This window comes from Kogia breviceps, chromosome 1 (assembly GCF_026419965.1).
Source record: "Kogia breviceps isolate mKogBre1 chromosome 1, mKogBre1 haplotype 1, whole genome shotgun sequence".
Classification (NCBI taxonomy): Eukaryota; Metazoa; Chordata; class Mammalia; order Artiodactyla; family Physeteridae; genus Kogia; species Kogia breviceps.
In genome coordinates this window covers 106,529,381-106,553,957 of record NC_081310.1, presented here as the reverse complement: position 1 = coordinate 106,553,957, position 24,577 = coordinate 106,529,381, and the positions used below count along the sequence as shown (strand labels likewise).

Here is a 24,577-nt window from a genome sequence, read left to right as displayed (position 1 = left end):
AAAAGAAAACGGTGTCTATTTATGGTCCATTTTGTTTCAAACCCCGTATGTTTCATTTAATGAAATGGCACCTTTGATCAAAGTAGAAGTCAAAACGTCAAGAAAAGTTGCTCATAAAGGTTAATCGATCAGGTTGATAATATAGTTGAAGGCATTTGGGGATTCTCTATAAAAGGGGCTTTTCTTGCCTGAGGCTTCTGAATGGGCAAAAGGGCTCTAGGCCTTGCAAACTCTATGTACGTTCACTCCTGTGGGAATTAACACTGTTTTAGCACCCCTGAAACCTCTTTAAACTACATGAACACTCTCCAGAATGTAGCTTGCTTTTCTTCCCCCAAAAGTCCATGAACCTGCAACAGAAGATAACCTCATGAAGAAATCTTCAACATGTTTTTGTAGTTATAAGAGGGTGGTCTGAGCACTGTATCAAAAGAGTGCTTGTGTACAACCACCTGATACCGTGGCAGGTACCTGGTTACCAGATAGGATTACTGCACTGATTCATTCAGCAACAAGGACATTCCCTGAGCCCCACCATCTGCCAGGTACTTTCAGTGCTTTAATATAATCATCCATTTCACCATGCCCCCCTCTCCTATTTTCTTTTACCTTGAAAGGGCCATGTGGGATGTTTTGTACATTTAAAATTACATTTCTGTCAATATTCTTTTAAATCTTTCTAAATTGTCCCCAAGATTACTGTGATTGTCCTGTTGATTCATAAGAGCAGGTATTAAAAAAAAAAAAATCACTGCCCTAGAAAACGTCCCCTTTTTTCAGAGACACTCTTGTTTCCCGCAGGCTGGGGTTTTATTTTTCTCTGAGGAAAAGTGAAATCAACAGTTAAAACTGTGTTGATTATTTTAGAAAAAGCCAGTTCAATCATATTATGTTTATAAAATTGTCAAATTATTGAATCAGTAATTGAAAGATTTTCTTAACTGATTAACTTTGAAAAAGGTACTCTGCTTTTCAAAATACCACTACCTTGTCTTTAATTATTACAGTCTTCTCTTTTAGAAGCTCATATATTCCAGCCCAGTGTTCTTAGCATTGTCTGTGCCAAAATTCCCTTTGAGAACCTATTAAAAAATTATGAATCCTCTCAGAAGAAAAATGTAAATACATACAAAATTTTATATATAATTTCAGGAGTTTATGGATTCTTTGAAGTACAAGATTACAATTCTTAGTCTAGCCTATCAATCATTGATACATTTTAAATTAAATAACATACACAGTTTTGCAAATTTGGATTCCTAAAATGATATTGGATAGCTTTCGTATATGGAAATGATAGCTATGAGACTGAGAAGGTGTTCGTAAACTTTGTTGAAGAACTGTCTTTATTGTATTTCCTATCAGAATTCACAAATGTTACCTTAGTAACTTTCTTTTGTATAGGACTTCAAAATTTACAAAGCTCTCTTACACATATTTTCTAACGTCTGTACATATATAATCCTAACCACCTTTCTGTGAGAGCTCTATAAGCCCTATTTTAGAGCTGAAGAAACAGATTCTACAAGGCTGAAGCGACTGCGGCTTTGAATTGGTAACGTAAGTTTTTTCCTCCTGATAAAGAGATTCTACTTGGTATGCTTTATTGAGATAACCCATGACTTACTAACATTTAAAATTCATTCCCTCAGCAAGTAACAAGGGGCCCACTAATTGTACTAAAGCTAAAAAGGTCATTCATTCCAGGCATCCATCGGATTACCTGATCACTGAAATGAACCGAGGGGACTGTCTGAACTTTATTAAATTTGTATAATGTTGAAAGAAAGCTTTGTAAATGAAAAAAATCAAAACAAGTCCTTGTATATGCTTACCCATACGGTTTAATATAGACCATGATAGTAAAATAGTCTTAATTCAATCCATCTACTCTTATGTACTTGTTATATACAGCACTGAGTCAGACCAGAAAATTTCTTTTCCTGATAATGATTCCTTTCTCTCCAATCATTCCAGATAGTAGACAGGTTCTACACTGTTAATTATAATACCCAGTTCATACCAACTACATACTAACAGGACTAATCAAGAAAGTGAAGAAATTCCTAGGTCCTCAAAAGGAAGAAATGGATTTTAATTATTTATGAATTATCCTTTCCTTGTTAATTCATCCATAAAAAGTCATTTAATATTTTTTATTAAATCCTTTTGGAGATATTATTTGCTTCCTTGGTGATTACAAAAATTTTAACTTTATCTTTTAAACGATAGGCAGTAGCTTCTTTTCTGAAAAATGTAAGTAGGTTTAGAAATTGAGTTATTTGTAGTGAGGTGGATGGACCTAGAGTCTGTCATACAGAGTGAAGTCAGAAAGAGAAAAACAAATACCGTATGCTAACACATATATATGGAATCTAAAAAAACAAAAAAAAAAAGGTTCTGAAGAACCTAGGGGCAGGATAGGAAGAAAGATGCAGACGTAGAAAATGGACTTGAGGACACAGGGAGGGGGAAGGGTAAGCTGGGACGAAGTGAGAGAGTGGCATGGACATATATACACTACCAAATGTAAAATAGATAGCTAGTGGGAATCAGCCACATAGTACAGGGATATCAGCTCGGTGCTTTGTGACCACCTAGAGGGGTGGGATAGGGAGGGTGGGAGGGAGATGCAAGAGGGAGGAGATATGGGCATATATGTATATGTATAGCTGATTCACTTTGTTATAAAGCAGAAACTAACACACCATTGTAAAGCAATTATACTCCAATAAAGATGTTAAAAAAATAGAAAATTTTAAAATTTAATATGACTAAAAAATAAAAATAAAAAATTTTTTAAATGTAAGTAGGTTTAGTTAAAGGAATGTACATACTATGTATTTCTGAGTCAGACACTACTTTAGAAATTAATCCCCTAAAAAGCTGATTACATCAGATCTTATGTTATGTGATTTTTGACTTTAAAAATCTCTCTTTGGTATCATTCCATGTCCATTTAGCGTTTTGAGATCAATGACAAAAATCTGTGAATTCGTATTTTACAGGAAATTCTCCACAATTGACTGTCTTTTATACCTAAGTACAATAAAAATCAATCAAATCAAAAAATTATCATTAAGCAGATAATATATACAAGGCACTGCACTATGTCATGCCAGTAACATTTTACCCAGCAGAAAGATTAAACTATCCAAGCATTATAATTTAGTGGTTATCCTCAAGAGCACGGTGTGTAGATTTCACCTTGAAAACTGAAACATTTATTTAAGATCCTCATTTAGAAAATTGAGAGAAAAAGATAAATATTTCTTTCTATGTGATGAAGTAAGTTTACCAAACCTAGGAGTATAGATGTCACTCTTCCTCATATATGCTTAGAATTTAAGAGGGAAAAAAAGCCACATGGAAAATTTTAAAAATAGAGATGAATAGTGAATGTATGACCCAAATTTTGTCATAACAGGTAAAATCCATACTCTATTGCTGCTAGTTGACCAATCTCACGTGGCTGTTAACTCTACAGAGATGACATTCAAGAAATACACAAAAATTTCAATCTTGATCAGATATAAAAAGCTTATGCTTCAGAGCTCCTGCCGTGCAATGATGAGCCAGCCCCCTTCATCGCTTGGTAACAGTGTCCAGAAGTGGACCTGAAGGTTTCAGAAAAATCATCCTACGAGGGAGTTTGATAAACTCATTAACAACAACCTGAAAGGATTTGTGTTTTCTTTCTTAGATCACTATTTCAATGACTTCATTCAGCTCATGTTTCCATTGATCCTGAAAAATGAAAGAGGTTAACATGTCCTTTGTGGGGTAATCAGGTAGATCAATTTCAACCTCTAGGTGAACTATTCACTTAAATTTCCAAAGATCAAGATTATCTAACTAAATGGTATATGCACAGCAACCTCACTGGTTAGATTTCACAGTTCAAATTTTTAATACTAAAATATAAACATCACCACAATACTCACTTTTAGTTTCTTGTTTAGTTTACAGCAGTATCTGTACACCATTGCCAAGTTCAGAGGTCCAAAATCTGCATAGAAACTGAGATTTTTTAAAAAGTAGTATTTAGTAAAGATATTTTCAGTAACATCAATGCTCATTTTTATTTTCATTAAAGTTACAATCAAGTTTCAATTATCTTTGGGAATAAAGGTTAGTATACGACTGAATCATAGTAATCCAAATAACTAGTGATTTCACCCTGCCAATGCCCTCCAGTTACTATAACCAGTCTCATAACAGGGAACTATTTGGACAGTTTTGAGTTCCACATCCTTTTATCTCCCTGCCAGGTCCTTAAGTAAAAGAATTAAAAGCAAGCACTGAAAGAACCAACAAAACATATATGTGGCCTACACTTCCTGGTTTTATTTATCACCTACTTAGTCATAAAGCTCATGTACCCTAAATTCTAATTCCAACTATTCCACTCAAACCTTGCTCTCAATTTTCAAGTATCTTAAATCCAGTGGTCTTTTTTTCAGTTTCATTCTCCTTGGACTTTCTGTATCATATAACACCCTGGCTCGTCTCCTTCTCTCCACCCCTTTACATCTCCGATACATGCATCAGTCTGCAGATCATCTGCTGTCATGAATTAAACGATAACACTATGGAAAACAGACAGCTCCTAACCCAAGACTCAACATCAGTTTTTCCCATCTTCAACTACCTGCTGTACTTCCCATCTATGGGTCCTTCCATCACCTGGAACTCAACCCATCTTTCCTTCAAATCAGCCCTCCAGGCTGAAAACATTTTGTTTCTCCCAGTTGCTCAGACATGAAACTTCCTATTAATTTAGTTCAAATAAATATTAATTTAGTTATTATATATCAAATAAGCTACTACTCTAAGTCATCCCTTCCTTTTCTATTCCTACTTTAGCAAAAAAAGTCCAGATCTTTCTTCATCTCATATCTTTAGTGTTTTAATTCTCTCTCTCTCCTGCCCAGTCAACCTATATTCCACACTAGAAATTAATCTTTATAAAATCTCACTTCTCACATATCCTCTCACTGTTCAAAAATGTGTAAGGGCTCTTTACTCCCTTCAGAATAATTCCTTGGCTCAGAAATCAAAGCGCTAACCATCACACCCCTAGCTTCCAGGCTGATCTGTCCTAATAGTTCCCATATGGAATCTTCATTCCAACAAATACGTCCATTCCTCATTCTCGAATACTCCATGCATATTCTTAATCCAAGCCGCTGCTCAGATTGGTCTCCTTGCCTGGAATGCTCTCCTTTTCTCTTTCTACTATCCTCTAGTTTCCTCAAAATTCAGTTCAAGTCCTACCTCCTGCACTCACCCTAACAGAAAACTAACCACCCTTCTCTCAAAGTTCCCAAAACTTATCATCTGAGCCACTGTTTTGGCCCACGACACATACTATCATATACTATGAATTATCTTTTTAAGTGTAGATCCTACCTGGCCAACTACAGTGTAAGCTTCTCACTCAGGGACTGGATATCTTGAGAATGTCCTGCTCATAATAAACTTCAACAAATAAGTCTTCATTATGACTATTTTGCTCATTAATGCCCAAATTCAATTTAGCCTGGACTATAAATTTACTAAATATCAACACGTTTCCAAAAAAAAGCATCTCCAAAAGACATTTAATTTTTTAAATAAAAATTAGGATTTATTTAATTTTTTCTGCTACCCAAATTACATTACCATAGATATGTCATTACAAATCTGCCAAAAGCCTCTTGCCTTACTTAAGAATACTAAACTTGTATATTTTATCCATCTTAAACAAGTTGACAATATTTTCGCCCTTATATTCAAGGTAACATGAAAATTAGCTGTTCCTGCACACAGGTTTCATGAGAGTAAGAGTATAGCTGCCAAAAAAGGAAACCTGCAAAAATTTGAAATTAAAAGTTCTTCTCTTTCTAGTCCCCAGTGTGATGCTGTGCTCTAAGTATAAAAAAATACCCGTGAACCATGCCTACAACAATTACCGACCAGTTCAAGCCCTGTGAACAAGAATCCACTCAAAAGAACCAAAATGAAAAGACTGTACAAATAAGTATGTACCAGCACTGATTAAAGCAGCCTTGTTTCTATCACAGAGATTTCCTTATCCTTGGGTTATTGTAAGCAAAACTCAACTAATATATCTTATTTTTGCTACTTGAACATGAATATTGAGACAGAGAACTTTAAGGTAAATCTGGAATTTTTAGTTAAGATTATTTCAGCTTTTTAACCCACTGTGAACAAATTTTAGGAAAGTATAAAGAATTCAGGTCATCTAATTCCAGTTTCATACTAACCATTATAAGCCAACTTCAATTCCAGACTCAAAGCTATTCCTAACAATAGAGCCAGCTTAGCCACATGTACTTTTGGAAGCAACATGGTTAATGAACATACCTATTTCACCAAACACCATGAAAATAAATTGGTATACTCCAGCAACACAAGAAAAAGTAAATCAAATACAGACCTCGTCCTTAAGTTGATCTGCATTCTCCAATATGGCAGCCACTAGCCACATGTGGCTATTTAAATTTAAATTAATTGAAGTTAAATAAATTTAAAATTTAGTTCTCCCATCATACTAGCCCATTTCAAGAGTTCAAAAGCCACATGTGGCTAATGGCTACCAAGATATACAATACAGATATATAACATTTCCATCACTGCAGAAAATGTTCTCTGCTGATAAACAACACTGATCAAGATTTTAAAAAAGAAACAAACAAAAATAACAAACAACTAGAGAAATATAAATAAATAACTTATTTAAAATAACTAGAGAAATAATCAGGTACCATGAGTGAGGTATAGATGAAATGTTTAAGGACAATGTCCTTTCCTTTCAGGGGCTCACAGTTTTCCCAACAGTGAGATTAGGCACTGGTAATTCTTGTCCCTTCCTGTTCGAGGGGGTCACAGTTCCAGAAAGCCAGTTTGGGACCTAGGACAGGAGAGGGTGGAAAAATAGAAGAGGACCTAGTCCCCACTCCCCTTCACAGTCCCTCAAAGAGACAGCTCAGAGCATCAAATAGCTACAATGAAAGATGTATACCTCTATCTTAACCCCAGCCCCAGGTTAAGGGTAAAAGAAAAACAAGCAATCTTAACCTAGAAGGTTTCTAACCGCACAATATCTTGAAGCTCAATGGGCCAGCGTTTATATCCTACAAAAGGAGGGACGGCTTTCAAGTCACACTATGAAGTTCAGTCAAAAATTTTGCACAACCAAGAGCAATTTAGAACATGTCTTCAAAAGTCAGAATTGTCACAGACAAATATAAAGCCAACAAATTCTATCTTAAGGTCGTTTTATATATCCTTTCCTTACAGTGCTTACAGTTCTAAAAATATATATGTATTTATAATATAGTTTTATATACATATAATTTTCTAACAAGCTAAATACATTTCTGAAAATGTCAAGAGCATTGAAGAAAAAATGGTCACAGCTGCTCACACCATGCTAGGTTATCACTGACTTAGGTATAATAAAATGCCATGAACAGAGAAGACACCTTCCAACAACATGCCTCTTTGTAAGAAACTTCCTCACCAGAGGTGGGGAAAATGGTAACACATTTACAGGCCAGACCATTAGCTAGAGGAAAATGTTAAAATACAAAAATCAACTGATAACAATTGAAATAACTCAAATATGCTAAAAGGTATAAAATATGTACTTGGAACCAAGGCAGGAGAATAAAAGAATGGGGCTCAGGGCAGAAGAGAACTGGAAAATCATCAACCTGGGGACAGTGAAAATCGGGAGGAGAAATGGCAGAGATAAGCCGTGTAGAGACAATAAAGAAACCCGAGGGCTGAGTGGGCTCCTAAACCTGAGGTTAATGATACATGATAGTGTCTTCTCCATTCTGGCCATTCCCAGGAAGAGGCCTCCAGAGCCACAGCCAAGCAAGGGCCCCCACTTTTTCTAGAGTCAGGGGAAACTCGTCTCATTTGGACAAGGAAAACCATGGATATATTATTTTATTATTGCAGAGTACCCTGAGCTTCCCCTCCAAATGAATGTACGAATGAACAAATGAATAAGTATCCCTCATATATATATAAATTTCCCCTTGTAAGGTTGGTAAATTATGGGTCAATACCTAGAATGAAACTCATGAATTATTAAGTGAAAAACAGTCAATCTGTCTTTTTATTCAGTAAGTGGAAATAGCTAAAATCAAATTCTTCCCTGTTTTGATAGGAAAGAAATGAAAAGAATTGGAGTCCTGCAAGTGGGGAGAGAAGGAAAGATAGGGTCATCTTCTGGGGAGAATGAAGAAATGGGATCAGAGCAAATGTTTACCAGGGTCACCCGCTACCCACAGAATTTAAGGGAAATAGAATTTGGGACTAGAAGCCTTTCTGTTATACCCTACATGTCTAGCTCTTCTCACGAGATTTATGAAGTTTATGATGTATCATTCTTTTGTGTTTGGTTTTTCTAACAAACTCTAATTTAAGTGGGTCCATTCCTAGAGGAATCATTATTTAAAGCACAGTTGTACCTTATTCTACATATCAGAAGTTTCCTCTGAAAACTGTCAACTCCTCAGCAAAAAGATAAACTATATTCCAAGCAATACACACTGAACAAAATTTATGACCACCTACTCTGAGCAAGGCACTACAAGTTAACATAATAATCAAAGAGTGCTGACAATACAAAAAAATATGAAAATATTCTATAAGATCATTATAACGCATGCCAACTCTTCAAATTTTTTACCAGCACTGCTGACATGTTTCGTCTATTCATTCATTCACTCACTCATTCAAATATTACTGAAAACCTGCTGACTACCAGTCCCTACCCATAAGGAGCTCACCACCCAATGACAGACAAGTAAACATAATTACCGTTGATAAATGCTAAGATAGTAGTAACCTCCAAGGCACAGTGAGATGTGTGTGTATGTGTGTGTATGTACATATGTGCAAAATTTTGGTGAAATTAATCAGCACTGATCTCTGGGCTATACACTTCACCTAATATTTTCCCTATCACTAAAATATTATCAGCAACCCTCCAGTCTGATGATAAAGATCCTGTAAATGACTAAAACTCACAATGATCACATTTCAAAAAGGCCTCAAATGCTCAGCAAACATTAATCTAAGATCGAAGTACAAGTCTGAGTTTTTGCTCAACTATAACAAACCACAGTCACATTGATGTCTACCTCCTAGGGAAGAGAGGCTGCACATGTAAGAAGCTTCTCACCCCACATCAGTCACCTAGAGACTGATGGAAAAATAAAGACCATTGGGAAGCAAGGGGTTCATGTCTCAGCTTGATCCTTCAAAGTCCCTGGGCTGATGTCTTAGTCTCTCTGGTACTCCACATCTTCATCTATCAATAAAAATGCTGAATTAGATGGCTTCTAAAGTTCTTTCCACCTATTATATTATATTACCCTATCATATCACATTCCTAGCCATTATATATGACTATTAAATATATTATATATTATAGTGTGTATGTATTACATATATTATATATTATATTATATATAATATAAATAAAATATTGTAGTATATATTATATTATATATAATATATACAATATATATAATATATAATATTGTATATATATTATATATATCACAGTGTGTGTATATATATATATATATGTATATATAAATAAAATAGTCTAGATTGTCTATGACTCTAGTTATCCATACTAGACAAACCATTCAACAGTTCAAATGTTTCTCAAGGGCTGCTCGCCCTATCTGATGCACTCTGCCCTCTCAATGTGTTGGGTCTAGGTACAGAAGGCATTTTCCTCAGAGTGTCTCCTCAGAGAATAGAAAGAACCTCACAGCTTTCTTCCTGATATTCACTATGCTTTCTACATAGCCAGAAAACAAACCCACAGTCCAGAGAGCGGCTTCATGAGGTAGGAACCTTCACATCAGTACTATTTACTTACCTACGTAAGGTAAGTAAATACCTTACCTTACGTAGGTAAGTAAATTTGTTGAGGTCACAAAGGAAGGAGAGAATGCCAATATCAACTCTCACGCCTGTCCTTTGGTACATTATCTAGGTTTTTAGGAAAGTCCAGATACACAACTGGGAATATGAGGAACCCTTCTCCACTCACCACCTTATTAACCTGGGGCAAGTAGCAGGGCCATCTAAGCCTTCAGCTGCTGTTTCCGTAAAATGGGTTGCTGCTTTGCCTTAAAGCCAAAAGACAGACTAAATGATATCAAGGAATCTTCAGCACCGGGGTCTGTAATTCTGTACCTTCCCTCTTTGGAGCAGGTCAATTAATTAAACACCCCTTCCACTCTCAAACTAATGTAAACAAAAGAAGACTTTTTCAGGAATGCACTGGCAAGATTAAAATTCACTCCCACAGAAACACTCTCAAGCAGTGGAAATTAACCCCTTTGCTTAATGGCAGGTATTGAAGGCAAGAGGGCTATGCAGACAGTATGCATGTGACTTTGGTAAAAAACACAATGGGGACTGATCCCCTTTACACAAAAGACTAAACTTCCTCACATGTCATAAAGCACTGAGGTCCTGAAAAGGAAAATAATTACTCTAAAACCCGGCAATGATCACATTATCTCTCTAAGCTCTTGGAAGTAAAACCAAAACCCTCAAACTTGTCTATGAGACCTAGGGTGATGCAGCCCCTACCTATCTCTCTTTGGGGCCTCATTTTGCACCATTTCTCCCATTTTAGTACTAGTAAGCTCCAACCAAGCTGTTTCTTTTAATTCCGGCCTCAGGCCCTTGGCACTTTACCCTCCCTGGCCTAATTAACACCCACTTATTCTCTAGGTCTCAGCTCCAGTCACACTTCCTCAGGGAATTCTTCTCTGATCCCTTCCCGACCTCTACCTCCACCTCCACTGTCACCCCACTTCACACACATACACACACGCACGCGCACACGCACCCCTTCACCCTGGAGGCCAGTTTTTGTTGTTATGTGCTTCCAAAACCATAGGTCTTTCCTTCAGAGAAGTTACAAAACAGTCCTATGTCTCAATATTTGATTAATAGCCACCCTAAGCCCCACTGGACTATAAACTCTATGAGAACAGGGTTGGGTTAAAATCTGCTCATTAATGTCTCCCTAGGACCTGGCACGGAGATGACTGGGTAAATGAATGAAAGATTGACGTGGTTGGTTCATCTGCAAAAAAAACCACCTTCTTCCATATAATCCTTCTAAGCTATACACCTGGTCAAATCTGGGGAAAGATATCCGATATCACATTTTACTAGCTTTGGGTACAAAATTGAACCAAGTATACAAAATGGACAAAACTAACCTAAGAAGGAAAGAACAGTGAGGGGGATGGAGAATGGCGAGGTCACCTGCCTCTCTAGAGCAGGAAGCGGTTGGGTGCACCCATCTCCACAGTCTCCCCCCTGGCCTGCATCTTTATTACTGGCTTGTTCCCAATGGGACCTGCTCCAGAAGTAATCCCCAATCTAAAAACTCACCCCAACTAAGCACCATCCCAACTCCTTTTTTGCTTAGCAGCCCCTTAAATTCTATCTGAGAGTTTTGCCAAGTTAAAATCATTCTAAACCTTTACTTTGGTGTTTTCTATAGCTGTAGGCAATCTGCTATAGGCCATATAAAATAAAACACATTTGACACTAGTTAAAGCATCTGGCAGATCGGGAAAGGCACTATTTTAAAGCCCACTATTCACAGCTCCTAGAAAAGACCTTTTAACTCTTTTCTCTATCACACACTTAGAAAAATATAAAATGTTTTTAGCATTTCGGATTAATTCAGCTGCAAATGATCAATAATTTGATTACCAGGACTAATATAAATGCTGTATATATTCCACACTCTCTTAAAAGGAAGATAAATGTATAGAATAAGAAATCAGTTATACAAGGGTCCCCAATTCAGAAATCTCAATCTGGAATATAAGTGAGAATCACAAGTAAGCCAAAAAACAAAGTCACATTGCTTTTTCTAAAGCCTGTCACAAACCCATGCCCTTTAGCGATGTTTATAAGACACTCTCAGACTCACTTGAAGTCTATTTAGCCTTATTTTGTATAAAATGTGATATCTAGTTCCTATGCCCATAGTATATTAGACTCATCAGACAGATCATAGTCAGGAGGCAGCTATTGGCAGCTGGTACATTGATAGTAATGTCAAAAGCTAACCCAACAGTAAGTATCACCTAGAAAGTACTCATTGTAGTCATCAACAAAAACTGACTGAATAAATTAAAACCACTAAAAGACAAAAGACATTGAGCAAGCAGGTACCATCTGCTACATAAAAGCAGAGATCCCTTTATTCCTTAGGAGCTCCTAAAACTATCCCTGAATTACAGTGAAACTGTACAACCAATATATTCGTAATAATAGTCTGAGTATTACAGAAGAAAAAGCAAATCATAATCAGTAAATTCTTTAACAAGGCAAAAATGTACATTCACTTTAGGAAGGTTTCCATAAATTACAAAACTGCTTTGATATTTTAAGATGTGATTTTCTAACTCTTTGTAGACGCTGCCCCAGTGAAATGTCACATTCCCAGACAAGATAAATGCATTACAAGAGTATAACCATCAAGGAGAGCAAATCTGAAATAAACTCTTTTCTGGTTCTCAAAAGAAAAGTAAATTTTGTAAGAAAAGAAGAAGTCCAAACTAGCAAATTCTTTAATTTGTCAATAGGACGTGATCGTCTTTAAGGCCAAAATATTAAACTAATAAATTAATAAATGAAATATTTTATTCAAAAACTCTAGTTCACACAAATTATTTTCCATAAAGGAATTCTCTATCAATCACAAGTAATCGTGATCCTTTACCAGATGTTTCCAAGTTGTCAAGGACCGGGACTGTTATGTCCGTTAATAAATACGGCAATATTTTTGATGGTTCTCATTCAACATCTGATTCTTTGGTGGTCCTGGAAGTATTTAGGTGATTAACAAAACCAACTTTTTAAACGTAAAAAAAATTTTTAAAGAAACAATGAATTCCACACTTAAGCCCAACTCAAATCAGTGAGCCAGAAAAGAACTTGAGATCAACTGTCCCACCCACCTCCCCAGATTTTAAACAAGTAAATATCTAAATATCCAGGGCAGACATTGTTTATTTTCTGCTGAAAGCTCACAAAACACAAAGACTCCTCTTCCACTTTCATTATAGGACCCCCCCCCGCTTTTTTACTTCTCTTCGCCATCCCCCAAAATAAAACAAGGCGGGCTTCCCTAGTGGCGCAGTGGTTGAGAGTCCGCCTGCCGATGCAGGGGACACGGGTTCGTGCCCCGGTCCGGGAAGATCCCACGTGCCACGGAGCGGCTGGGCCCGTGAGCCATGGCCGCTGAGCCTGCGCTTCCGGAGCCTGTGCTCCGCAACGGGAGAGGCCACAACAGTGAGAGGCCCGCGTACCGCAAATTAAAAAAAAAATAAATAAAATAATAAAATACAATAAAACAAGGCAACAAAAAAGGCAGCTCCTCCTTCTGATTTACAGACATGGCCTACTTTAAGGTGTCCCTTTCTCCCAATCACCCCCTACCCCCTCATCTGGTCAGTCCCAAATATAGTCACTCCATCCTCTCTAGCCTCTCCCCCACCGGGCCTTTCTGTTCCCATTGCTACAACCATAAACCAGCCTGGCCACAGACAACAGACACCCCACCTCCCAGCCATGGGAGTCCTTGTCCTAAGCAGAGCTCTGCTCTGCCTCCCTGTCATTCATAAGCCAGCAGAACTGAGATCCAAACAGCTTTCCATAGGCCAGTACCCAACCACGTTTCCAGCCTCACCTGTGACCTCTCTGCACCGCAAGTATTTTGCCTCACCTGACAGAATCTTGCTATTCCCCAACACTGAAATCTTTCTTTCCTCCTTCTTCACTCACTCATTCATTCAGTTAAAATTTCTTGTACACCATCTCTATGCCAGGCACTGTGCTGGGTATAGGGATACAGTGGTGAGCAAAAATAGGCAGTACTTGTCCTCATGGAAATCATAAAATTTACTCTTTTGCTCTTACACACACTTCAAAAGCTAGTTCAAATATCATAGCCTTTATATCTCTTCCTTTCTTAGATCTCTATAATGTACATTTACAGCTTTTGTCATATATTGCCTTGCAATGTATTGTTTCCACTTCCTTCTTTATGTATCTGTGTATCCCCAAGGCATTAGCACAGTGCTCTGCACCAAAATCTATCCCATCTAAATGTTAAGTTTTCTCTATTTCCAACCGCTTACGGCTTTCTTTTAAATTTTGCTTTTTTCACTTCCCATAAAAATGTGTCAAGAGTCTTCTTTTCTTTTTCTTTGTGTTTTAAGCACAAAGGTGTATTAAGCCGTGGCTAAGTAAAGGTCATTTACTTTCAGCTTTGGAATGTGTTTATGAACTTACAAATGAGAACATCTGATGTCTTAGGGATCTACTTCAAACACAATAATGAAGCTGCCCTGTGGTGACTTGGCCAACAAAGAACTTGGACGGCAGACAGCTCCTCAGTGGACTCTCGTACAGTCCATTTGGATCTCTCTCTCAGGCTGTCCGATTAAGACTAGCCCTGGAGCTTCCCTGGTGGCGCAGTAGGTTGAGAGTCCGCCTGCCGATGTAGGGGACGCGGGTTCGTGTCCCAGTCCGGGAAGATCCCACATGCCGCAAAGCGGCTGGGCCCGTGAGCCATCGCCGCTGAGCCTGCGCGTCCGGAGCCTGTGCTCCGCAATGGGAGAGGCCACAACAGTGAGAGGCCCGTGAACCAAAAAAAAAAAAAAAAAAAAAAAAAAAGACTAACCCTGTCATGTTTAACTGAGTCCTCAGCACCTCCGTTAAATTTTGCATTTTCACCAGGTTTATCTCAAGCAAACTGAAAGAACTGAGTAACAATTTGTCCTTATGAAGAGCAGAGACTGAGTACCCACTGTGAATGCCTAGGAGGTCAAAACAGCAACTATTTAATAAATCAATATCCTGAAAGTAACAGTTGACTCCAGTGGGTCACAGAATTAAGAACTGACCAGTGAATGTATACAGATATGTCTATTTCCTCATCACGTACACAGCATAGTACTCCTGGTTATGTACACAGGTGTACACATACACAAGCACACGCCTAAAACTCATGTGTTCAAAAGAGAGTGGAAAAAGTGGCCCTGAACAATACTGGGTTATTTCTGCAAAGTTAGGATGGGAGGAAGGAGAAAAGGGGAAGAAAGTAGAAACCTATACCATCTTTTAAAAGCTAAAGAGTTTTCCAAGTTTTTAGGAGAATTCTATACAGAAATCATTACATCTTATGTTACACCAGTTAAGCAGCAAGAACATTTCACCAGACAGCCTGCAAAAAGTTTTCACAGGCTTATAAAAACTGGGCTTCTTTTGTTCTCATCTCTCCTATTAATATACAATGATAATTAACTCAGTTTACTTTCTCCTTTTTAGGCAGGGCAGTCCACTGAAAGGAGAAAAAGCAAAATTACACCCATAAAAGTGGAGCCGTGGAAAAACATTTAAATTACTATCACATATTCCCAGATACAGCCTGCACACAAATTTGTGCACACAACGTCAGCAGCACATTTACTGCCAAAGCCATCACCATCCAAGTTAGAAGGGCCACGTGAGCCAGGGAGGGGCAAAGCTGTTCTGCACCCTCCCCACCAACCTCAGGCTCAGGACAACTGGGAACTTGCTGGAAACATAAGAGCAAGACTTCGGGCAAATTTACTAGCTCAATGACCCTAAGCTCTACATAACCCTCTCTGGGCCTCAGTTTCCTTATCTATAAAGTGGTGACAATAATAGCACCTAACTCTGAGGGTTGCTCTGAAGATTGAGTTAATGTGTACAAAGGATATAGAACATTGCCTGTCACAGGACTATAAATATCTGTCTATATCATAGCAATTCATAATGAAAGCTAAGGTACCAAATGATGGCCCTAAGGCTCTATATAAGATCACATATCTGTGTATGTATACATGTGCTTAGATGGCATTCAGCTGTCCATTAAATAAACCTACATTAAATTTAAAATAAAAATTGAAAAATCAAACGTGTTTCTTCCTACCTCTATCTAACCTAAATATCCATTCCCACAAGTATTTCTGGGCAAGAGAAGTTTTTCTGTATTTCTCTCAAAGATGTCCTAGGCTCACATTTCAACTCAAACCTATGCTAAAGGCTACATAAAAGAAATCATTCTTCTATAAATTAGTTATCCAAAAATTCCCGGTTGTATTAATATCAGGCTGCTTTAATAAAGTTTAAATGAAAATTGAACATTTTAAATTATTTAAATCTTCAAGTTAGCTAATTAGTCCTCATTAGAGGCTGCTCATTCTTCCATGCTAAAACATTTGGTGAAATCCTTTGAATCATTTCAGAAACTGCTTAATATTCAGTCCCCAGAGTATGACCATGAAGGGTTCTCTCCTGCATTTTCAATACCTTTCCTTTGCAAACAAAAGGAGAGAAGAAATGAAAATGGACAAGACCTCTACACTCTCCTTTATAGCAAACTGGCTTTCTATGCATAAACATCCAACCCTACACCCATCACCGTTAAGAGGGGCACACAAAGGTTATAACAATTAACATATTTGATTTTGCTAACTTTTGAGCCAAAAAAAATTTGAGCCAAGTTATAAAAAGTAAGCCTCTATTTAGATTACACGGCCCAATTCAAAAACCAAAGAACTAGCCTTTCTGGAGGGTTGTACATTATTTGTAGCTTAATCACATACAGACAAATCTTTGAAAGGCTCCCTTTTTTATGGGGCTATTTTTTTTCCCACAAGTGTGTTAGTCTATACGCTGATGTTAATTCTGGTCTGTGAAATCATAAGCCAAGGGCTAATGTATGCTTATTATCAGTCAGATTTTACTAAAACTGCTCAGGCCTTTATATTAATGTGATAAATTCTGTTTAAAAATCAAGGAGAAGGGCTTCCCTGGTGGCACAGTGGTTAAGAACTCACCTGCCAATGCAGGGGACGTGGGCTCGAGCCCTGGTCCAGGAAGATCCCACATGCTGCGGAGCAACTAAGGCTGCAAGCCACAACTGCTGAGGCCTGTGCACCTGGAGCCCGTGCTCCGCAATGAGAAGCCTGTGCACCGCAACAAAGACCCAGTGCAGCCAAAAATAATTAATTAATTAATTAATTTTTTTAAAAATCAAGGAGAAAATTCAGACTTTCATTTCTAATAGACAGCTTGACCTCATAAGGCCACTTTGTTAAATTTTCTCCACCAGCTTCTCAGAAGGTTGCCATTTCAATCATAATGCACTAATGTCTCTCCATAACTAAATAAACATCTGCACAAAACACATCAGTGTCCAGAATGCCCACAGCCTAATATTTAAAGAGTCTACTTCCTGATTCAAAAATAATAGTTGCATTTCCAGGGTGATAATTTAGCCAGAAAGGCAGTATTTCACTTATAAATTCAGCAAATAAGTACACAGATACAGGGCTGTACAAGGTCCTGTGTGATTATGTATACTAATATTCCCATTTCCTTAGAGACATGTACAATCTGATATGATAGTCAAGATTTTCCTCACCATAAGCCATCCCCCGTAGAAGAACCCAGATGTTACTCATCCTTCAGGGGCTTTATAGTCTCTCTCATTCAATACCTCCCTGAAGTGGAGCTGAAGAGATGGATTGCACCACTTCTGTCCCTCTCCCCTTTCCTCTCTCTCCTTCAGCATTTGTCCACCTCTTTGGCTGCTTATTTCCACCTCTTTCCCTTGCTCCTCTCATCCTGGTCATGCCTATGAAAAACAGGCCTTGATATTTTCTCTTTCTCCCCAGAAATCACATCATTCTCACGGCTTTATCATCTCTTTGGGGAAAATTCCCAAATTTAAGGACTTCAAATTATGTGATATCCAACACTGACGTGCACATCCCTTAAATTCCTTAATTCCAACCTGACCAACGCCTGATCTCCCCACTAAAGCCAATTCTTCTGCCCTACTTCTTATTTCCGTCAATGGCCCCAGCAGGTTCACCATGACGCAGGCTGTCTTAAAGACTTCTTTGACCCCTCTTTTTCCTCAGCACCCCACCAACCCACCCACCTGATCTGTTGCCAAGTCACATGGATTCAGAGCTCTTCTTTCCACCACCATTGCCACCAGTCCTAATCTAGGCACTTATTTCCCCCCACTGAACATTTTGGAATTTTTCTAAGTGGGCTCTACCTCCCCTCTAATCCATCTTAAGTGATGATAGCATCATACTAATTTTTTGAGAGAGGATATATGTACTCTGGAACCAGAGGGCTTAGTTTTAAATTCCAGGTCTGCTACTACTTCTTACTTCTGTGACCTTGGGCAAGTTACCTAACCTCTCTCTACCTTACTCTCATCGTTTGCACACTAAGGATGGTAATAGTAGCTGCCTCAAAACTGTTGTGAACATAAAATAAATTAATAGTTGTGGGGCACCCAGAACAGCATCTGGCATGCATTTAAATGCTCAATAAATGTTTGCCATTATTTGCAGTTAGAATAGGTCCAGTCATACCCTGGACTGTCCCCAGATCCTCAAGAGAGTCCCATGGCATACCATGCTGCATTCAATCTGCCCAGCTGACCTTTCAGCTTCATATCACACAGCCCCACTTGAACCTGTACACACACCAGGCAGATTGGAGGTCTTACTATTTCCTGAACACACGCCAGAGCCTCCCTCCTCATCCTTGCTGTTCCCACTTCTGGGATCTCTCCTCTCATATCTCTGTCCATCCTTCAAGCCAGTCTTAACTCCTTCATGAAGTCTTTTCTGAACCTTCAACCAGAAGTGCCCCCCAATGCCCATGAACTCCTCCCAGCACAGGGATTATGTTACTCTATGGCAGTTATCTTTTCTCCCCATCTCACTGCAGTCCTGTCTTTCTCCCTGCAGGTTTGGAGCTCCTTGAAGGTAACATATGCATCCATCATCCGTGTATTCACTACATCCTCTAGCCCTGTGAAATATGTTGAGGTGACCAAAAAATGGAGTTGTGGGTGATCAGAACCATAGCCACTACTGTGGCATAGTAGTGAGGCACCTCAAATAAAAAGAAATACACACTCTGCCCAGACTGGAGTCCTCATCATAGTTTTGAATGACATCAAAATTCACAATATAAATTGGATGGTCTCTCCAGCAAGTCCTTCTTCACAGCACACCAGAAATACAGTAGATTCAATATAAGAAGAATGTGATTTGTAGGCCTATCCTAAAATATTAACATTAAAATCACACAAAAAATTTTCCTCATATATCAATATTAGAATCAAAAAACCACTGAGTACTGTGTTTAGTTGACTAAACGTAATTTTCTGCTAGATCTACCATCTAGCAATCCCAAGAGAAGCAACTTAGACCTCAACGCCCGGAGCTTGTTCAGTGACATATTAACCTCTGGCACATCACTGAAGAATTAAACATAATGGCATATCCACAGTCCCTACCCTCGGACTCATGAGAGGTCCCCAAACCCCACACACGGAAAAAGAGGGCGACAGCAATGCACATTCCCAACAATAGAATGAACGCTCCATAAACACTGCTGGCAGTGACATCATCCAGGTACCAGAGGTCAGGGAGCAGGCAGTGCAGTACTCCATGCTATCTAGGAGCAGAGCTGTAATCGGACACCAGGGATTTAGACCTCTTTGCCCAGCAACTCTGGGCATTTCATGAGCAGCAGCAAAGGGTTCTTTCATTCCCACTTTCACTTCAGCCATTCAAGGAGCATCCTGCTCCCAGTACCACTAAGAGAAATGTCCTGAAGACATCAGTTTCAAGAATCCCTATGATGAAGTGAAATTAAAGAATGTTTGCCCTCAAATAAAAGATATGCTCTTGAAGTTCAAGAATACTCTCACTCTTCCAATACCTGGTGGTACCCACAAATCCTTTGGCAGAACTGCCAAAATCCCTCTTAACAGGACAAGTCCTAGGAAGCTTACTAAGTAACTATGATTCATTTAACTATGTTCATTTAATTGCACGTTTGGTTAAGAAAACAAGAAAGTAAAATTATATGTTTGTTAGAATACGTTGGACTACTCTGAAACACTAGCTCTTTTAATAAAAGGACATAATTAAGTCAACTCAGCCTTCTTATTCCTTATTATATGTTGCTTTTATTAAGTAGAGATTTATCTCTCTTTAATTAAGCTTTTACTATCCTATACGATATCTTTTTCCTGTAGATCAATGGTCTTTCACAGAAAACAGTTCCCTACTTGTATCTTACACTCTCAAATCCTAATCCCACAGAGGCAGAGTAAACAAAGAATGTAAATTAGCACTCCTATACCACTTCCTCAAAGGCAAAAATAATAATACTGTGAAGCTTGGGGCACCCAAATAAAATAACTCAATAATTTACCACACAGATAAAATCTTACTCATAGATATGGCTTGGATACAGCTATCTCCAGCTAAGTGTGTCCCACTTTTCAAATATGAGCTGCACAAACAAAAACATCCTGAGGTACAACAGAAGCCTTGTGAACTGTAAAGCTGAAGCACCTATAATACACACACTGCCCTGTACTCTGTAGGTGCTCCAATAAATACTCCATGACTGATTCACAGGCCTACTACAGAATCTGGCAAGGACAGAGGGTGCGTCTCCCTGGTCCTGCTCTGGGGAGTGTTAGGAATCTACGGTTGCAGTTTATTGTGGTGGTAGAAAGAACTAATATAGATAGAGGTCTAAAAGGAATGAGGTGATGATAGGTTCAAATTATGCTAACTTTCCCTGCACCTCTCCCCAAGCATTTGAGCCTAAAGAAATTGGATTTGTTGCTTGCACCACTGGGGGAAGGTGAATAAAACTGCCATAAAGGTGAATAGCATTTCCTCACCAAAGAGCCAACAAACTAAATGGTTGAGAAAAAAAAGAAAAAAAGAAAGAAAGAAAGAAACTTACTTTTCATAGACCAGCTCCTCATCGATGGAGAAATAGTGGGTATTTACTGTGCTTTTTGGTCTATTCCTTAAAGTAGCAAAATATAACCGATCTGAAAGACAAGTTTAAAAGACAGGAGAAAACATATGAGAAGTAGGGAAGCTGGGGGCAGGGGGGGTTGCTAATGCAACAAGATCAAAATAACAACCGCCACCCATTATTTAAAGACCCCATTAACACATGGAATTCTTGCAGACCCCTGATCTCTCCCACAAAGCGACAGAGATCCAAGAGCATACCAGTTAGAGAAGCGAGAAGAGGGCCCGACTGAGGGACTCAGCGGTGGGCAGAGCTCCCATAACCCCCTTGTTCAGGCCAGCGGGGAGCAGGTAGAAGCTGAGAGTACCCATAGCACTGGAGATGCAAGTTTGGTTCAGAAATCTCCAGACCTCAGCAGCTGCGGAAGGGGAAGGGAGAGGCCAGAGGCGAGCCTCTCCCCTGCAGCTCCGGAGACTTCAAGAAGAGGAAGGGAGGAGAGACGGGGGTGTGTGTCTAGAGATGTCCCGAAAACCGAGTCCAGCAGTAGTAGGATAAAGGCAACCGAAAGCATCCCTCGGAGCAGGATCCGCACGAGCCGCTGCACGCAGGAGCCCGGCAGAGGCCGGCGCCGTCCCATTATCGGGCGGGGAGGCCTTCCGAGGGTGCTGCAGAGGGAACGAGGGACGCAAGAAAGACAGAGAAGCCGGAAGCAGGGGGTCCTCGGGAAGAGGATAGTTACCGAGAGGGGACGAGAGCCCGCGCAGCTACCGCAATACGCTGGGGGCCCAGGAAGAAGCCGGAGACAGTGTTTGGGACGTTGGAGAGAGAAGTGAAAAGAGTTGAGGGCGACGGGGGGTTGGAGGATGCGGGGCGGTTGCTCCTCACCTTTCATGAACTCGCAAGCCCCGATTAGTTCCCCGGACTCCGCTGCCATCTTAAGCGAGATACGCACGGGGGAGGGCTGGGTCCTGGCCAGCTGAGGTCACCCGCCCCCGGGGGCTTCCCCACTGTCCAGGCGCCGAGAAGCTTGCAGTCCCAAACACCGAGCCCTCCCGAGAGAGGCAGCAGGCGCCGAAGGCGTTGGCGGCTCCCGGGTCAGCGCGCAGGGCGCCCCGGGGACATTCCGTGGGGAACCCGAGCACCCTCCGAGCGGGGCGTACACGCCCCGGTCTGTGGCCACTCCGCTTCGGACCCGGCTGCTGCCGCTGCTCCGCCGCCGCCGCGCCTGGGAAACGCAGACCAGCTCTCACGGTCGGGCAAAGTCTTCCCCCGGCTCCCAAAGGGATCATGGAGGAGGAGACTTCTGGCCCCGCTCGCGCCCGTGGCTACTCGTGCGGCAGCGGGCAGGACTCTGGTGCCCGCCGGCTGGCAGCAGCTGCTCCGGCTCCTCCTTCGCCACCTTCTTTCAGCAGCAACTCTTCCTCCTCCTCCTGCCCCTGGGTCCGCCCCCAGACCTTCCTCCCCGCCCTCCCTCAGCCCCCTCCACTTTCACGGCTCCGCGGCCATCCCTTAAAGGGACAGCGCCGCTCCATTCTCCGCGCCCGCCCCGCGCCCCAGTTACCAAGCGCCCCGCGGATCACTGAGAGCCGGTTGCTAAGGCTTTGTTGCCGTCCACCAATTGCTGTACAGGAAACGCGGCCCAGGCCGTGAGGAGCCGGGCGGGGCCTCCAGACCAGAAAGTTATGAATGAAACGGTGGAGTTGGGAGTGGTTCCGGAGGGCACTGCAGCGGCTTCGCAGGCAAGGATGAGCACGCGCCCCTCCGTTTTCTGCACCCACTTAGCCTTCTTCCTATTCCAGATTTTTCGTCTCTGTCTCTCATTCTCTACCTCTCTCGCCCCACTCACCCTTGTTCTTCTAAACTCTTGCATGCGCGCGTGCACACACACACACACACACACACACACACACACTCTTAAAGATCTCAGAACTCCGTGCCCCACCTTACCTATAGCTAATCTTTCAACCAACCCCCATCCTCACCACTGACGGATCTCTATCTTTATTTTAAAAAGAAGCCCTACCTCCTAGCTCAGAAGAACACCTACTGGTTTCCTCTACACATATTGGACTCTGAATTAACTTGTGCTTTGTTCTCACTGGGTAAAACGTCCCCATCCGGTTCCCCGCGTCCTCTCATTTGGGTCACCGCTGTGGGCGCAAAATCATCACAAATACCTAACCTTTACGTGGCTGCGGTCCTGGAGGGGGGCGGGGCGGAGGAGCGAGGCCAGCCGGTGGGGGAGGGGAGGGAATAGGGGAGAGGGAAGAGGCCCACTTGTCCACGGGGAAAATTATCACAAAAGAATATCTTTACACAGTCTTAGCTGAAGCGCTGCAGGGAGTGGTTCATCTCAAAGAAGCCCTTGACTTGTTTCTGTGAGGCTTCTCGTACAGCTCGAACAACTTTAAAGCAGGGTGTCCTACCGGCGTGCCTAATTAGAGAGCAGTCCCTTCCATATGAAAATGGCGCTACAGACCCATCACCGGAAGAGCATGCGCTCTGAGTGGTTTCTCCAGAAAGGCAGGGATTTGTGCCAGCCTTCGGTTTCGCAGTCGTTTGTTTACCTCTTGGAGAAAGGGGGCGCGCAAGAGAAAGAGTCCACTGACTTTGAAGGAGTGCTCTGAGGCCAGCAAGTAAAGCTCAATCTATTGGTCTCAACCCGTTAGCTTTGCTGGCTCTCCAAAAAGCTAAAGAGCCCACAGAAAAATGATAAACGAATATTACTTAGATATTCAGAAAAAATATTCTGAACATATCAGTAATTCTAATCGAACATGCCCTTGCAAGACAGTTAAAAGAAAACCTATCCTAACATCCAAATCTTTAAACTCTAAGGTAAGAACCATATAAATTTAAAGCTGGAAGAATCACTAAATATGACCTCCTACCATACCCTAATCTTCCCACGAGGAAAGACGATCTCAAAAGTGTTTTTAAAACCGTGTAAAAGTCCTGAAAAGATGAGTTGTCATGAGTGTTCCACTCTGCTGAGATGCAGTCCATGTTTTCCAGGCCCCCAGCCACGGCTATGGAATTCTAAAGAATGAAGTATCTCTAAATGTATTGTCCACACTCAACAATTCTTCGAATTTTGCCTGATATTTACTCCCACAAATCGTGTGTCAACCATCATGTTAGCCAATTCATATTATTTTGTTGAAAAGTTCCAACTGAGACTTTATATGTGACAGTTATGGAAAAGCAAAGTGTATGAATGTCTCAGTAAACTTATCCACTTTGTTTAAAAAAGCTAATTCAATGATGGCAATCTATTTCCATATTTTATGATGTAAAATTCGTGTAGAACCTAAATTCTCTTAACAAATTTCCTAACAACTTTTCATCTAAGTGTTGTATTAGAAAAACTGCTTTAGAAAAAGAAGCCCAGGTTCTCATTCAACGCATAAACTTTTAATTTTACTAAGTAAATAGACTAATGAAAAGAACTCTAAATCTATAGTTCAGAGAAGTCAGATTTAATTAAACACCTTGTTATTTTCTGAAATGAATTTACAAAAACATTTTCTTTCATATAATTCTCCTGCTTAGAAATTTTGGTCATGAGGAGTGAATTATGACCTAAACAAATAGAAGTCCTTAAAATTAAGAACTCAAAATGAAAAAGTTTGTTTTTCCTTGGCAT

At 40.2% G+C, this 24,577-nt stretch overlaps 1 protein-coding gene across 12 annotated transcripts in view; it reads right to left on the bottom strand.

Moving 5' to 3' along the window:
* The window catches only part of CDC14A (cell division cycle 14A), a 168,902-nt gene extending 146,542 nt beyond the window's left edge, over positions 1-22,360 (bottom strand). For 6 of the 12 annotated variants that reach the window (XR_010841853.1, XM_067040697.1, XM_067040723.1 and 3 more), the window contains exons 1-3: positions 21,817-22,358; positions 20,914-21,004; positions 3,945-4,020 (exon numbers count right to left, since the gene is read on the bottom strand). Coding sequence is in view for 10 of the 12 variants with exons in the window: in XM_067040697.1 (XP_066896798.1) it covers positions 3,945-4,020; positions 20,914-21,004; positions 21,817-21,865 (216 nt within the window). In the remaining 2 variants the exon portion in view is untranslated. Of the gene's footprint in view, positions 1-3,944; positions 4,021-20,913; positions 21,005-21,816 lie in introns of all 12 variants that reach the window. The other 6 variants (XM_067040748.1, XM_059077484.2, XM_067040740.1 and 3 more) reach the window with 4 other exon arrangements.
* Positions 22,361-24,577: the final 2,217 nt, after the last annotated feature.